At 40.1% G+C, this 17,100-nt stretch overlaps 1 protein-coding gene across 2 annotated transcripts; it reads right to left on the reverse strand.

Moving 5' to 3' along the window:
• Window positions 1–1,374: 1,374 nt before the first annotated feature.
• ZNF317 (zinc finger protein 317) lies at window positions 1,375–17,100 on the reverse strand. Of its 2 annotated transcripts, none has more exons than XM_081077482.1 (7): window positions 17,074–17,100; window positions 8,980–9,102; window positions 8,278–8,417; window positions 7,695–7,821; window positions 7,018–7,113; window positions 6,467–6,549; window positions 1,375–5,975 (listed from the first exon to the last, which is right to left on the reverse strand). In XM_081077482.1, the coding sequence occupies exons 2-7, from the start codon at window positions 9,008–9,010 to the stop codon at window positions 4,656–4,658; spliced, it is 1,797 nt and encodes a 598-aa protein (XP_080933608.1). In that variant the 5' UTR covers window positions 9,011–9,102; window positions 17,074–17,100; the 3' UTR covers window positions 1,375–4,655. The 2 variants fall into 2 exon arrangements, with proteins under 2 accessions (XP_080933608.1, XP_080933609.1); XM_081077483.1 differs by lacking the exon at window positions 17,074–17,100 and adding an exon at window positions 14,783–14,800.

The following is a 17,100-nucleotide window of genomic DNA, read 5'->3' on the forward strand; positions in this document are numbered from 1 at the left end:
CGTGTATACTGAAACAATAAAACTTGAAGAAAATGTAGAACATGTTCTTGCCTGCAGGGTAGTCAAATATTTCTTACATAGGAACAGAAGAGTACTGTCCATAAAGATTAGATGACATTAAAATTAAGAACTCATTTCATCAAAAAAAATACCAATTAAAACATGGAAGACTGGCCCGGTGGCTCAGGCGGTTGGAGCTCCATGCTCCTAAGGCTGAGGTTGCAGGTTCGATTCCCACATGGGCCAGTGAGCTGCACCCTCTACAGCTAAGACTGTGAACAACAGCTCTCTCTAGAGCTGGACTGCCGTGAGCAGCCGGAGGTCGGTGTAAGCTGCCGTGGGCTGTTGCGTGCTGCCAGGAGTGGCCGGTGCCCAGGGTGAGTGGCCGGCAGCCAGCGTGAGCGGCCATGGGCTGCTGTGTGCTGCCATGGGCTACCATGTGCTGCCATGAGTGGCCTGTGGCCAGCGTGAGTGACCAGCAGCCATCATGAGTGGCCAGCAGCTGGCGAGAGCTGCTGTGAGTGGTCGACCAACTGCCTCAGCCGGGGGGAGCGCAAGGCTCATAATGCCACCATGGGCCAGGGAGTTGTGTCCTCCACGCCTGGACTGCGAAACAACAGCTTGAACCGGAGTGGGGAGGGGGTGGGGGCAGAAGAGGAAGACAAAATAAAAAAAACATGGAAGAGACAAGCCAGAATGGGACAACATATTTACAAAACATATCCACCCATAGGGCTCACATCTGGAATACATAAATTAGTAAGAAAAAGGCAGGCAACTTTAGTGCCATCTTATTCAACTCAATAAAATAGCTTCTTGGAAAACAAATTTGCACAATCACTTTGGAAAACTGGCATCATCCATGAAAAATAAACATATGGATCCCATATGACCCAGCAATTTCAGTCCAGGGTACACACCCAAGAGAAATACATATTCTCATGCACTATCAGAAATGTTAAAATAGCTCATAGCAGCATTATTCACAAATAGCCCCAAGCTGAAAAGTCAAATGTCCATCAACACAACCTGCTTCAACAACTTGGGGAATATTCAAATAATGGCACATAGTAAAATGTATTAGCTAGGGATACTCAAAACAGCATGGATTAGTTTCACAAAGATATTCGGAAAAATTAAGACACACAAAAGAACATATACTGTGTGGTTCCATTTGTAAGGATTAAGAAACAAAAAACCCAAGCTATGTCGGTTAGAATATTGGTCACCTGCAGAGAGTAGAGAAGGGTTTGTCATTCGGATGAGACAAGAAGAGGTATCAGGACTCCTGGTAACACTTTTTTGCCTCATCACATGGATGTGTTCATGGGATCATTTAGCTATACATGTATGAATTAAGCACTTCTGCGTTTTAGTAACACCTGTTTTAATGTTACCACACATACACAAAATGTCAGTATACAAACATTGTAGAAATGACTTTGGCATTATACTGATAAATACAACATGCGCAGAGCTTACAACCCAGGAATTTCACACTCCTGGAAAAACTCACCAATCCTCCAGAGGGTATGTATACAATTTCTTAAAGCAGCATTGTTCATAACTGGGAAAAATGGAAACAGTCCAGTAACTAACGGTACATCAGCAGTAGAAAAAGGCAGTACGTTGTGGGATAATAAAACCAAGAATCACTATCTGGAAGTTAAAAAGAAACTACGGCCATCGTCATCACTGTGACTCTTATTAATAATCTGCCCCCCATTTTATCTAACTTGAATTCTGCAATGGCCTTCTAACAAGTGTGTTTGTACCTTGTTCCTCTATTTAGCGTTATCAACCCAGAAGCCACTGTGATCCTTTAAAAACAGAAACTGGATAGTTGTCACCCTTTCCAAAACCCTCCACTGACTTCCCAACACATTGATCATGAAAGGCAGAGCCCTTCAAGTTAACCCACAAGATGTCCCCATGACCAGGCTCCTGATCTAGCTCTCACCTCGTCTTCTTCTGCAACTCGCAAGCCTGATCCACTCCGTCACACTGGTCCCTTTGTCCCTAGCACGTGGCCATCCCCAAGCACAACTGTCCTTCATGGCCTCTGAATTGCCAGCGTGCTGCTCTTCCCCACATTACAACACGGCCTACGCTTGCAGTTCCTTTACATCTCTGCTCAAACATCCCCTGAAATGAAAGGCTTTCCCTACCTGCCCCATAGCTCCACTAAATCCCACGTTCCTTCTCATCATCACAGGCTTCATTTTTCCTTCATTGCACTGACCGCCATCTGAGATACAATATATTTACTCATTCATCAGGTGCCTCAATCCCATGTAGAATGTAAGCACCACAAAGGCAAATACTCTGATTCACTCTGTAGGCTTGGGGCACAGAACGAGGTCTGACCTATAAGAAATACAGACTCTGGAGCCAGACACCAGGGCTCAAATCCAAGCACTGCCACCTACCTGTTAACAGGCTGACTGCAGACAAGTCACCTATACTTCTCTTAGATTTCTCCATATGCAAAAGGAAGACACTATGGCACCTGCTTCTTAGGGTGTTTGTGAAAATTAACACTGTTCTTCGATACAAGAAGTCAGGAAAATAAATGTTTAAATACATCAAAGATTTGAAATACAATTTAAAAAACTTGGTTTAAAGAATTTAAAACTCCATATCCAACAATTAAAAGCATAGCAGATTATACGCACCCGTGTAGCAGTTATAAAAGCTCACTAATGATCAGGTGAACGCATTACAGACAGCATCCAGGGGGTAGCAGAGCCCTCCCCCATCAACAAGAAAAACAATTAAATAGAAATAAATGAACTATCCAAAGCAGCTTGGACCCATAATCAGTTTTATTTTTCTCATGTACTAGGAAGTCTGGAAATAACAAATCCACGGCTAGTGTGGACACTCAAAGAAGCCACTGGGCAGGCCAGAATCACTTGTGATTTTCTGCAGGCTCCTCTTTAGCCCCTGGGTTGCATCCTCTTGGTCACAAAGTAGCTCTTTTCACACTAGGTACTGGATCTCCTTGCAAGGTGAGAAGCAGGGGAAAGGGAAAAAAAAAAAACAAAAAACCATGTGGGGAGGAACCCAGGTAAGAATGATCTTTTTCAAGACCGTTCTCAGTGCCCACACAGTAACATCTCCGTATTTGTCAGTAGTACAGTCAGTGGACTATACTAGTTGCAACAAAACCTGACTTTTAAAATAGCATAACATACTAGTTTGACAAAATCTGGGTTTTCTTGATATGGAAGATGAGATACTGGGGAAGCAACTAGAAGTATATACCACTCCTGGCTAAACAAGAAGCTAAGAACGTCCTAAAGGATCCAGCTAATGAAGGCATCATCTGATCACAATTCATTTAAATTAGATACTTGTAACAAAAAGGTACTAAAAATACCCACATTACACAGTACATGAGATTTTTCAGAGTTCATTGGTCAAGAAAGTCACCCAAAGTGAAATTAACACACTATCAAAAACGAAATAAAAATACTACATACAAACCTTTTGGGATGTGGTCTAAAGGTAATTTAGAGAATCACCTCAAAAACAAAGGCTAAAAAATTAATGAGCTAGGGTCTGTTTTCATTATGAAAAACTGACAAATGCAATTTCGTATTCACTAGAAAATTCCATTGGGGTGTGAATGAATTCTCCTAAGCACAAGTGAGGGGGCCGTAGCTGACATCATCTCCACACAGGGATTGTTTGAAGTGTGGGTTCTCACATTTCCTGAAATTATTATATTGATTATAGTTTCAAAGTTTTAAATAGAAATTTCTCCTAGTGTGAGTACTCACGTTTCACAAATTGAAAGGCGGCTGTAAGCCAATGTTTCTCAACCTCTCATTATTTCGGGGTACATAATTCTTTGTTCTGGGGGGTGAGGGGGGCTCCTATGCATTGTAGGATATTTAACAGCATCCTTGATGTCTTCCAACTGCATGCCAGTAGCACCTCCTCTAGGTTTAACAACCAAAAACGTCTCCAGGTGCTGTCAAATGTCCCCTGGGAGGGCAAAATCACTCCCTGTTGAGAACAGCTGCTGTGCAAACAGGGGTTGGCAAATTGGTTTCTGTAAACGGCCAGACAGTGAATATTTTAGACTTTGTGGGCCATACATGGTCTCTGTCACACCTTTTTCATCCTTAAAAATGTGAACTATTCTTAGATTATGGTCTGTACAAGAAACAAACAGCTGGCTGCAGTTTGCTGTCTCATTATGGACTTTTCCATGTTCCTTACTTCTGTGTTATTTCTCTCATGAGGAATACAGTGAGGCTAGGAAATGCTGGCCTAGTTGTTGAATTTAGAGATTTTCCCTAGAGTACTAATTTGTGTGCCCAGAAGGTGCAAGCTGGTGCTAAAGTCATTTCAACATTAAATGCCAGGCTAGCATTTCTCTCCCTAAATTTTCATGTTAAAAGCTGAATATACACTGATGGCTTCTCCACACCAGTTATATGTTTTCTCCCCGTGTGAGTTCTCACAAATCTCCAAAGTGATGAAAAAACACTCACGTCTTTTCACAATCATTACACAAATTGTATTTTTCCCAAGTTACATGTATTCTTTTGTGTCTGTAAGATGAATTTATAAAGGCTTTCCTGCCTTTCTTACACTTATGAGGTTTCCTTCTATTCTGAGCTCTCGTGATTCTTAAAGAGATGTCATTGGAGCCTTTTCCACAATGATGACACAAAGAGTTTCTCTCCCCGGTGAGTTTTCACATGACTCCGAAGAGATGAATGATCACTGAAGGCTTTCCCACAGGCCAGGCATTCATAGGGCTTCTCACCAGTGTGTATTCTCCTGTGGACGTTAAGGTTGGAGCCTATGCTGAAGGCTTTCCCACAGTGATCACACTCATACGGCTTCTCTCCTGTGTGACTCCTCATGTGTGTCTTAAGGGTTGACTGGTTTCTGAAGGCTTTCCCACACTGTCTACATTCAACGTGTTTCTTTACAAGATGAATACTCATGTGCCGCCTCCGAGATAAATAATCACCAAAGATTTTTCCACAGGCGGCACATTCATAGCGTCTCTCTTGAGTGTGTATTTTCCTGTGTGCGGTTAGGTTTGAGCTTGCACTGAAGGCTTTCCCACACAAATCGCACCTGTATGGTTTCTCTCCAGTGTGAGAATTCATGTGTGTCTTAAGGATGGACTGGTTTCTGAATGTTTTCCCACACTGCCTACATTCGACAGGCTTCTTTACAATATGAATGCGCATGTGTTTTCTCCGCGACAAGAGATCACCAAAGGATTTCCCGCATTCTTTACATTCGTACGTTTTCTGTACCATGTGGTTCTTCTTGTGCAAATTAAAGTTAGACTTCCATCGAAAGGCTTTTCCACACTGTGTGCATTCATAGGGTTTCTCTCCAGTGTGATTCCTGACATGCTCTTTCAGATGTGAGGGATGCTGGAAAGCTTTCCCACAGTCATGACATTCATAGGGTCTCTCTCCAGTGTGTGTTCTTCTGTGTGCAATGAGGTGGCAGCTCCTGCCATAGGCCTTCCCACATTCCTCACACTTGTAAGGTCTCTCCCCAGTGTGAACTCTCATGTGGATCTTGAGGGCCGAGAGGGTTCGGAATGCATTTCCACACTGACTGCAGTCAAAGGGCTTCTCTGTGAGGTGAGTTCTCGCATGACTCCTGAGGGCGGAGGGATCATTGAAAGCTTTCCCACAGGCACTGCATTCATAGGGTTTCTCCCCGGTGTGTATTCTCCTGTGCCGGGTAAGGGAAGCACTTGTGGTGAAGGCTTTTTGGCACTGGTGACATTCGTGCATTTTTCTCCCATTGTAAATGCTCACATGTTGGGTTAGATGCGACCTGTTCTTGAAAACTACCCCACAGTCCCTGTGGTGACAGGGCCTCTTGCCAGTGTGCTTTCCCATCTGTTGAGTAAGATGAGCACCCATGTTGAAGACTTGAAACAGGTGAGCATATTCAGTGGATTTCTCTCCAAGACGAGTTCTTTCCTGTTGATGGAGAGATGAGTGCTGACTAAGGCATTTCCCATATTCATTACATTCCTAAGGATCATCCCCACATAAACTGACAAAAATTGACGTACATCATTATGATGAATGTCATAATTTAAAGTGCAAAAGTACTGCTTCTGCCCCATTTGGGCTCTATCAAACAGAACAGGTAAATGCTATGCCCTAAAGCTCCGTGTGTGTAACTTTATAAAGCTTTTACACACACTTTAACTGTTTAAATCTGAACCAAGCCTCAACACTCAATATCTGAAACACAGTTATAGAAATATTTACTCATCAAAACTCTAAGTGGAAAAATTTGGAATTAAATTTAGGGTTTTCTCCTAACTTGGTAATATTCACTGTCCCCGACACTGTTTTCTCTTGGGGACTGCCACTTGCCTGGTTCTTGGGCTGCTTTTATAACTTAAGCTGCCCCAGTCTTCTCCTAATATTGAAGACCTAGAATTATCCCAAGGAAATCTTACCATTGTCACATCCCTGGATGTTTCCTTCCCAAGAATATCTTCCATGAGAATGGACCATTTGGTTTTAGATGGAGTTTCCCAATCTGAAAAAAATTGAAAAAATATTTACTTGTTGGGAGAAAAAAATAGTGGGATGATGGTGACAAAAATAGGTGAATTTCTTTGCAAATATAAATCCTCAAAAAGGAAAAGGAAGAATTCACACATGAGTAAAAATGACTGAAAATTTTGGCTGTATGAGATATGTGGCAAAGACAGGAGTAGACATTTATGTCAACTCACTAAAAAGTAATTCTTCAAAGACTGACATTGATAATAACAGAAAAAGTATTATCAGGAATGTTGAATATGAAAGGACAGGAGAAAGTCCACATGGACATGTCAAATTTAAAGATGAAGGAATAGCAACACCAAAGAGAGAATGGAGGAGCAGTGAAAGAGAATGAGCATTTTCGAATTTCCCTCGGTGACATTTCCTAATGGATCTCCCTCCATCTCAATCCCTGGGGAGAACTGACACTCAGCAGCACCTGTGTTTGCCTGGAGCTCACCGGAACAAGTGCCTCCGTGAAGTCCCGTCTCCTCTGTCCTCAGCTCCTCTTCTTCCTCCAAGTGGGAGATGAGGCTGGGTTTGCCCACTTGACACCCTACTCACGGGGAAAGACACATGTTGAGGGAGGATCGTGCAGAAGACACGTGTTCTGAAGTCAGAGTTCTGAAGATGGACAAGACTGACTTAGGAGCAGCAAAATGATGGTGACAAATTTCTAAGGGACACAACGAAAGGCTTTCATAAAAAGTAAAACTATAAATACCCACGTTTTGCCCTTCAAAAGACTACTTAACTCAGAAATTAAGGATATCTGAACTCAGAAATCTATACCCAAGCTCAGGCATACTTGACAACTTCCAAGGTCAATGCAACACTGTTTCCCCGAAAATAAGACCTAACCGGAAAATAAGCCCTAGCATGATTTTTCAGGATGACATCCCCTGAACATAAGCCTTAATGTGTCTTTTGGAGCAAAAATTAATATAAGACCTGGTTTTATTTTCAGGAAAACACGATAGACAGGTCTAAATATTCATGGGGAGACACAAGGCGGGTATTGGTACCAGGTCCACTTGTTGCCATTGTTTTCCAAATCCCCACACAGTTGTTGGGTTACATCAAGTACTTAAAACAAAACCATGAGCTTCATGAATGAAGAAATGATGCCCGTATTACCCACGGAGGCGAGATTGCTATAGTTCTCCAGCATCACATCCTTGTACAGTTTTCTTTGAGAAGAATCCAGCAAGGGCCACTCCTTCTCAGTGAAGTCCACTGCAACGTCCTGGAACGTCACTGAGTCCTGCAACACCACACACATTTGGGGGCAGTGAGAACCCAGCCTGTGTTCAAAGATGGCAGAGGCTGCACACTGGGTATGAGAGGCTCAAAACACAGGATTTTCAGTGTGGGGTTCTGGTGGCTCGACGTTTATTCCAGAAGTCAGTCAGCAGCTGTCCTCTCTTCCCTGTGAAGTGATCTCATCCTATCTCATTGCTTCAAAAGTAACTCTGACGTGGGACTAAAATCTCTGTCTACTGCCAGCCTGGCCTGAGTGCTCTGAGCCACATTATGAGAAAAACACTGGATACATACAGCATGTCCCCTAACAACCCGAATACCAGGACAGACTCACAACATTCTTTGGCTCTTTCATTGATAAGCCTGGCTAAAGAGCTAAAAGAATTTTAACATGCGATACTGGGCTGCTCTAGGAAGTGCCTCTCCCACCCTCAGGGGCCCTAAGATCTTGATGTACCTGGGAACCAGCATTAGTTGGCATATGAGGCTCTAGGTCATTGCAAACAAACAGGTCCACATCCTGGTGACAAGAATGGTCTTTTGAAGAAAGAGGAATTTCTGAGTCCTGGGTATGGGCAGGGTCCTGGGTGGATATAGCTAGAGAAGACAGGATCCGTGAGAATTAAAGCCTGCCGGACACTCACAAACCAAGAAACTACCCAAACTAAGGATGCAGTGCACATCCCCAAACACACACACACACACACACACACACACACACACACACACACACGTTTTGTAACAAGCCAAAGCAGCCCTGCTCTAACTCAAGGACAGGAAAAAGGGAGGTTGGCCAATATAGCCATAAACAAAGTGATATTATACTCTCAATTTACAAGTGAAGAAATGAAAGCTCTACAAAGTAGAGCTTTATTTACTTTGCTCAGATTTATAAAAATGATAAATGGGATCGTATGGGGTTACCCACACTTGTGCCCTTCCTTTCACACCAACTGTACACACCCCCTCTCACCCCACCTCACAAAGACCCTGAATTAGACAGCCACCTGGAGGACCTCCCTGGACTTTGCCCACTGCTTCCCAGTTCATTCATCCTCCCCTGGCAGCCCTCCCTCTTGCCTTGCACACCCCTGACCTTGAAGTGGCAGGGATAACTTAAGCATGATTTCTGAGAGTATCCTTCACCTCAAGAACTTACCACATGTAGGAGAGAGACCAAGAGCTGCCATCCTGTGAGAATGATGATAAATTTGCCCAAACAACAGGGCACTGGCACCAGAAAGCTACTCTCTTGCTCTCATGGGACACACTGAGCAGACATCTGCAGTCAATGAGAAAAAGGCTATTAGGAGAAGTCGAAGGCTTTCTATCGCTCCTGCTCACAGGACAAATCTGACCTTTGCTTTCCAATATTTCCTTTTTTGAGCATCAAGTTCTGTCTGATCCCCAAGCCTTTACCTTATTTAGGCGAAACCTCCAGGCAATGTGGTAGAGAGCCCTGACCTGTCTCAAGGAAGATTCAGACTCACTCCCCCACCTAATTTGTCACCAAGTACAACTCTTAAACCCCTCACTCATTATGCACTTGGGCCCCAGACTTCTGGTCTTCAACTTCAAGGCTTGCCACGGTTTCGGATGCCTGTGGCAGCCACAAAGAAGGTGCATCTAGGAACGCATGTTCCAGTCTCCACACCAACATACACACCTGTGGGCCAATGCAAAGGCCTTGTTACTGCTATAAGCAACTTTACCTTGCAGACAATGGTTTAGAAATCTGCTCTCTGGACAAAACTTCTACACACCATTCTTCTCACATGAACTCTTTCTTTCACTTCAGAGAGGATTCCAGACCACCCATATTTCTACCATCTTGCTAACAACAAATTCTTCTTCTTACTGCCCCAACTATCCAGCTGAGATTCATCAAGAACCATCACTTCTATTTATTTGTCCAAATTCCTTTAACCCTCTATTATAACCCAGAATGAGCAAAAACCCAGCTCTGGATGATTCCAACCATTTGCTTCCTCCCTGAAGGTACTTCTGGGAAGACCTGTGTGCACAAAACAGGTAACCTTCAAAACTCTAAGTCGCTAACCCTAAAGGAGTATCCACACTAAAGAAACGCATACTAGGCAACGCAACCTTCCAATCTCCCAATAACCATGTAAAAATCTCAACAGTTTTTTTCTGAATAAAAAATTGTCTTACCATTACCCTTACTTTCAGCAAACATTCTTATATTCATTACATAGTAATAATTAAATGTACAAGAAAGAACTGGAAAATGAAACTTACAAAACAACTCCACATATGATAGCGTAAAACATGTAAAATGTCTACAAATAAAAAGTTGTGTTAAGACTGACAATAAAAATTTCAAAATATTGCTGAAAGTTAAAGACCTAAATAAATGGGGAGGAATATCATCTATAGATACAGCACAGTTCCTAGCAAAATCCTGGCACGCTTCTTTTCTGGAAATAGACAAGCCAAATCTAAAATGTGTACCAAAATGCAAAAGATCTAGAAGAGCCAGAACAATGTTAAGAAAGAAAAACTTGGATGATTCATACTAACTTTACCACAGTAATGAAGAGTTACTGGAATAAGTATAGACAAATATGTCAGTGGAACAGAACAGTTAGAAATAGATGTGCAAATGCACAATTAATTTTCAACAGGAAACAAAACAATTCCATAGTTTAAAACAATTTTCTTTAAAATTATAGTTGACGTGCAATATTACAATATTATATTAGTTTCAGGGGTACAACACTGTGATTAGACATATATATACCTTATGAAGTGGTCACCCCAATAAATATAGTACCCATCTGACACCATATATCGTTATCACAATATTATTAACTTAAAACAAAAAAGACAGCAGTCTTTTTAAATAAGGTACTGAAATAGTCAGTGGGGGTTAAAAGTAATTTTGACTTCTATTACCACTGCATACACAAAAACTTGAATTAAAAAAAATCTTTTTTGAGATGAATCAGACACCAAAACATAAAATCCAGACTATTCTAATGATCTTGAGTTACACAATATTTTAGACTAGACACAAACAGAACCACACATAAAAAAATCTATTCTTAGACTTTACCAAAATTTAAAAAAATTTTAGTCATCAAATAACATCAAGAAAATGTGGTATATATACATAATGGAATACTATTCTGCCATAAGAAAAAATGAAATATTGCCATTTGCAACAACATGGATGGATCTTAAGATTATAATGCTAACTGAAATAAGTCACACAGAAAAAGCAGAGAACCATATGATTTCACTGATATGTGGTATCTGTGGTATATAAAACTGAAAACAACAAAATAAGACAAACAAATAAACAGAAACTCATAGTCACAGACAACAGTTTAGTGGTTACCAGAGGGTAAGTGGGGGGGGGGTGTAGATGAGGGTAAAAGGAATCAACTATATGGTGATGGAAAGAGAACTGACTCTGGGTGGTGAACACATAATGTGATATATAGATGATGTAATACAGGATTGTACACCTGAAATCTATGTAACTTTACTAATAATTGTCGTCCCCAATAAACTTTAATAAAAAAAAAATGAGAAAGCTGACATAAAAACAGACACATAGATCAGTGAAACAATTAAGAGCCCAGAAAAAACCCCATGCACGCATGGCAAACTAATTAATGACACAGGAGCCAAGAATATACAATAAGCAAAGGACAGTCTCTTCAATAAATGTGTTGGGAAACTGGGCAGCCACACGCACAACAATGAAACTGGAGCACTATCTTACATTATACATAAAAACAAACTCAAAAAAGACTAAAGACTTGAATGTAAGACCTGAAACCATAAAAGTTCTAGAAGAAAACAAAGGCAGTAAGCCCCTTTACATTGGCCGTGGGATGATTTTTAAGATTTGATACGAGAAGCAAATAAAATAGCAAAAATAAACAAGTGGGACTACATCAAACTAAGAAGCTTCTGCACAGCAAAGGAAACCATCAACAAAATGGAAAGGCAACCTACTGAATGGGAGAAGACATTTGTAAGTCACATGTCAGACAAGGGGTTAATATCCAAAACATGAAGAACTTGTGCAACTCAATACCGTGTTTCCCTGAAAATAAGACGTAGCCTTACAATCAGCTCTAATGCGTCTTTTGGAGCAAAAATTAATATAAGACCCGGTCTTATATTAATTTTTGCTCCAAAAGACGCATTAGAGCTGGTTGTCCGGCTAGGTCTTATTTTCAGAGAAACAGGGTGGAAAAAAATCCAATTAAAAAATGGGCAGAGGATCTGAACCGACATTTTCTCAAAGACATACAAATAGCCAACTGGTACATGAAAAGATGTTCAACATTAACCATCAGAGAAATGCTAATCAAAAGGATGCGATATCACCTAACACCTGTTAGAATGGCTATTATAAAAAAGATAAGAGATATGGGTTGGCCAGGATATGGGAAAAACGGAACTCTTCTGCACTGTTGGTGGGAATATACATTGGTACAGACAGCCATTATGGAAAACAGTACTCAGGTTCCTCAAAAAATTAAATATAGAACTACCATATGATACAGCAATTCCACTTCTGGGTATTTATCCAAAAACGGAAACACTATTTTGAAAACATCTCTGCCGCTATGTTCATTACAGCATTATTGACAATAACCAAGACATGGAAGCAACTTAAATGTCTATCCGTGAATGAATGGATAAAGAAGATGTGGTATATATACAGCCATAAAAAAAAAATCTTGCCATTTCAGACATCAATGGAACTTGAAGGCATTATGCTAAATAAGCCAACAGAAGAAAAGTACCTTAGGTTCTCACTGATATATGGAAACTTAGAAAAAGCAGAACACAGCAAAATCCAAGGTCATGGATATAGAGAACAGACTGGTGGGAGTGGGTGAAATGGGTGAAGGAGGTCAAAAGGTACAAACTTCCAGGTATATAATGAACAGGCCTGGGGATGTAATGTACAACATGGTGACTATAGTTAACAATACTGTATTGCATATTTGAAAATAGCTAGGAAAGTAGGTCTTGAACATTCTCATCCAAGAAAAAAAGATTTGTAACTTTGTATGATTATGATTGTCAACTACACTTATTGTGATCATTTTACAATATATAAAAATATTGGGCTGGCCTGGTGGCTCAGGTGGTTGGAGCGCCGTGCTCTTAACACCAAGGTCGCCAGTTCGATTCCCACATGGGTCAGTGAGCTGCACCCTCTACAGCTAAGATTGTGAATAACAGCTCTCCCTGGAGCTGGGCTGCTGTGCAGCCGGAGGTCGGCATGAGCTGCCGTGAGCTACCATGTGCTGCCAGCAGCAGCCGGTGGCCAGTGTGAGTGGCTGGCAGCTGGCGAGAGCTTCCGGTGACTGATTGCCTCAGCGGGGGGGGGGGGGGGGGGGGGGGTAGCACAAGGCTCCTAACACCAGCATGGGCCTGGGAGCTGTGTCCTACACAACTAGACTGAGAAACAGCGTCTTGAACCGGAGTGGGGCCGGGGTAGGCGGAAGGGGAAAAAAAAAAAATCAAATAATTATGTTGCAGACCTGACACTGATATAATGCTATGGCAGTTATACCTCAATAAAAATAAACGAATGAATAAATAAATAAATGAACAAAATAAATAAAAAGGCAAGCCACAGACCGGGGAAAAAATATCTGTAGTATATATACCTAACAAAGAATTCATATTCAGATTAAAGCACTCCTATAAAATAAAAAAGTACCAACTCAAAAAAAAAAAAGCTAAACATAGCCCTTCACAAAATTTAATAACCTATAATAAGCATGGCAAAAGATACTTAGTATCATTAGTCATTAGATAAATACAAATTAAGTGATATAGCATTTCAACCCACTGAAGCAGTCAAAATTAAAAAAAGACCATCTACATTAAATGTCAGAAAGGATGTGGCACACCCTCAACTCTCATATACTGACGGTGGGAATATGAAATGGTTCAACCACTTTAGAAAATAATTTGCCAGTTTCTTAAATAATAGTACACCTACCATCTGACCAAACAATTCCATGCCTAGGTATTTACCCAAGAGAAGTCTTTAAAAACATGTCCACAAAGATACACAAAAATGTTCATAGCACTGATTCATAATAACCAAAAGTGTAGGCAACCTAAATGTCCATCAACAAAAGAACACATAAACAAATTTGGTATGTACACTGGAATACTGCTCAACAGTAAAAAGAAACTACTGAGACACACAACGTGGCTGAATCTCTATGTTGACCAACAGAAGCTAGACACAAAAAAATGCTCTATGATTCCAATTACAAGATGTCCACAGATAGACAAAACTTTAGGTCGATAGCAAAACTTGTTTTAGTTGATAGAAGTAAAAAAAAAAAATGCTTGCCTCGATGGAAGAATACGAGACGGATATAGACTGAAGGAAGTAAGAGGGAACTTTCTGAGGCAACTGAAGTTTTCTACAGTTTTAATTTTTTTAGTGGTTATATAATGTGCAAAGTGTGATCAAACAATAAAGTGAATGTTTACATTTAAAAAAATTATTACAGAGGACACATTACTAGTAATCCCCATCACAATACTTCCCCTTGCTTGAAACACACTATCCCATCATTCTTGCCACCTTCTGAAGCAGTTCTGGAAGTCCTTTTTCAGGAGTGTCTTTACTTGCACTGTCCTTGCTGCCTTGATGTCCTGAATCATTTTGACTTCGGGGAAGAGTCAAACGTCTCATGGTGCCAGATCTGGTGAATAAGGTGGATCAGGACACACCGTAATGTTTTTATTTAACAGAAATTGCTGTATACCAGAAGTGATGTGTGACAGGGAGTGTTGTCATAATGGAAAATGATTTATGGGACACTTTAAAACACACCTCCTCTCAACCATAGCTCACACCCAACTGACTGCACCAAACAAGTTGAAACTTGTCACACACTGTTCCTAAGGTTCGATGCACTGCTTCCCGTATAGAAGGTCCCTACCTTTCTGTTGGGTGGCACTTGGCAGCAGCATTCACTACATTTTGTGATCACAACAGAAAGGCTCCGTGTCACAGATTGCTTCTGGTACGGCAATTTCTGTCAAATAAATACATGACGCTGTGTCCTCATCCACCTTATTCACCGTATCTGGCACCATGAGACTTCTGGGTCTTCCCCAAAGTCAAAATGACCATGAAAGGTAAATGTTTTGAATCGATTCAGGATATTGAGGCAGCCACAACAGATCAACTAGAGACACAAAAGAGGACTTCCAGAATTGCTTCAGAAAGTGGCAAGAATGATGGGATAAGTGTGTTCGAAGTGAAGGGGCATATTTTGAGGGGGATTAATGGCAATGTGTCTTTTACTATAATAATTTTTTTTTAATTTAAACATTCACCATAGATTTTGATCACACCTTGTACACAGCTGTCAAAAAATTGATCAAACTGATCACCCAAGATCTGTGCATTTTCTAATACATTATACCTTAAAAATTTAAGAGGAATCTTCTTACTTTCTGGTCTCTACAAAAATTCCTCCCACAGTTGATCTCCTTCTCTCTTATTACACACAAGGCAATGTCTGCCCTACCTTCTAAAGCCAATTTCTTCACAGTAAATAAATATGTAAATAAATTGAAAATGTTCAGAGAAAAAAGTAGGATAAAAAAATACTGAAATCAAAGGAAGCTAGAGAAAAAAGAAGTTGAAAAAGATAACACATTCAACAACCAAATATATTAACACAAAAAATGTTAATGGGTTAAATGCTTCAACTACAATAGATATTCTCAAAATGGATTAAAAATAATCCAGTTACATGCTGTTTACAAGAGATGTCTAACACATAAGAACATAACAAGACCGGAAATAAAAAGATACACAAGGCATATTTTTCGAAAAAAGCTGGTTGAAATATATTAACACCAGACAGAATAGATTAAGGCAAAAAAGCTCAAAAATGAAAAGCATAATTCGGATCAAATATATGGTGATGGAAGGAGAACTGACTCTGGGTGGTGAACACACAATGGAATTTATAGATGATGTAATACAGAATTGTACACCTGAAATCTATGTAATTTTACTAATAATTGTCACCCCAATAAATTTTTTTAAAAAGCATAATTCAAGAAAAAGTTGTATGTACCTGTGTATATGTTATAACATAGCTTCAAAAATTTGAAAAAAAACTTAAAAGGGCAGAACGCTAAAGAGAATGAATAAAAACACCACCAGAGTTCTGACAAATACAGTTCAGGCAGATAACTCAGTATATGCAGACTGAATAGGATGAGACAGTATTTCCTAACTGTAAAATCCAGCCATACAAGCACACTGTGTATAAGAAAATGGCATCAATCTCTCACCACAATGCAATAAAGTAAACAATAACCAGAATATAACCAGAAAAATGTCAGAGGGGTGAAAATTAAAAGAGAAACTTTGAAATAATTCACATGTCAAGAAAGTCATACTACTCAATAAATATTTAGAAATGAAATGTAATACAATACTACACACTGGACTTTGGGATGTGACAGATACCCAATGCAGGAAATTAGAAAAATATCCTTAAAAAAGTAAAGGGAAGAAAATCATAAAAACAGAAGTCATGAAATAGAAAACATACATATTATAAAGTGGTTCAATCAAGCCAAAAGTTCCTTGATAAACACAAAACGGACAAAATTCTGGCAAAGATTTATTTTTTTAAAAAAGGGACATATATGAGTAAATATAGGAGGGAAAAAATGGATAACATCACAGATGTAGCAAGCGTTAAAAATATTATCAGAAGATCACATTATTAACAACTTTGACGATACAACTTAAACCTTAAATGGAATGAATAAATTCCTGAAGGAATTTTTGTCACTCTAACGAAACAGAGAACTTGGATGCCCCTGTGACCCTAAGGGAACTGACACAACAGCTTTGAAAATTACCATAAAGAACACTCCAGACCTAAATGGGTTTTCCCGGTACAGCTCCCTTTATGGAACACGTCACTCTACTTCTAGGCAAAATACTCCAGAGTTTAGAAAAAAAGAAGGAACACCCCCACCCCCTTTTACGAAGCTGGCGTAAACCTTACACAGAAAGGGAAAACTGCACGCCGATTTCACTCAAACAGAGATCCAAATCACCAAATAAAACATTAGCAAGTGAATTAAAAAAAAAAGAAAAACAGAAAAAAAAAAAAAGAAAGAAAAAAAAAAACATTAGCAAGGGGAAGCCCAAAACGATACAACAGGAAGTTGTACCCTTGCCAGGTAACTTACTTACCAACGCACATTTAATGGCACAAGGGAA

This window comes from Rhinolophus hipposideros (genome assembly GCF_964194185.1).
Source record: "Rhinolophus hipposideros genome assembly, chromosome: 16".
NCBI classification, from domain to species: domain Eukaryota; kingdom Metazoa; phylum Chordata; class Mammalia; order Chiroptera; family Rhinolophidae; genus Rhinolophus; species Rhinolophus hipposideros.

Excerpts from the sequence above, each read along its gene's own strand:
- ZNF317 (XM_081077482.1), bottom strand. The coding sequence starts at position 9,010 with ATGGCAGCTCTTGGTCTCTCTCCTACATGTG. Across the intron at positions 7,822-8,277 it reads CAACTAATGCTGGTTCCCAG|GACTCAGTGACGTTCCAGGA; the intron begins GTACATCAAGAT and ends GTGGTGTTGCAG. Across the intron at positions 7,114-7,694 it reads TAGCAATCTCGCCTCCGTGG|GGTGTCAAGTGGGCAAACCC; the intron begins GTAATACGGGCA and ends CCCCGTGAGTAG.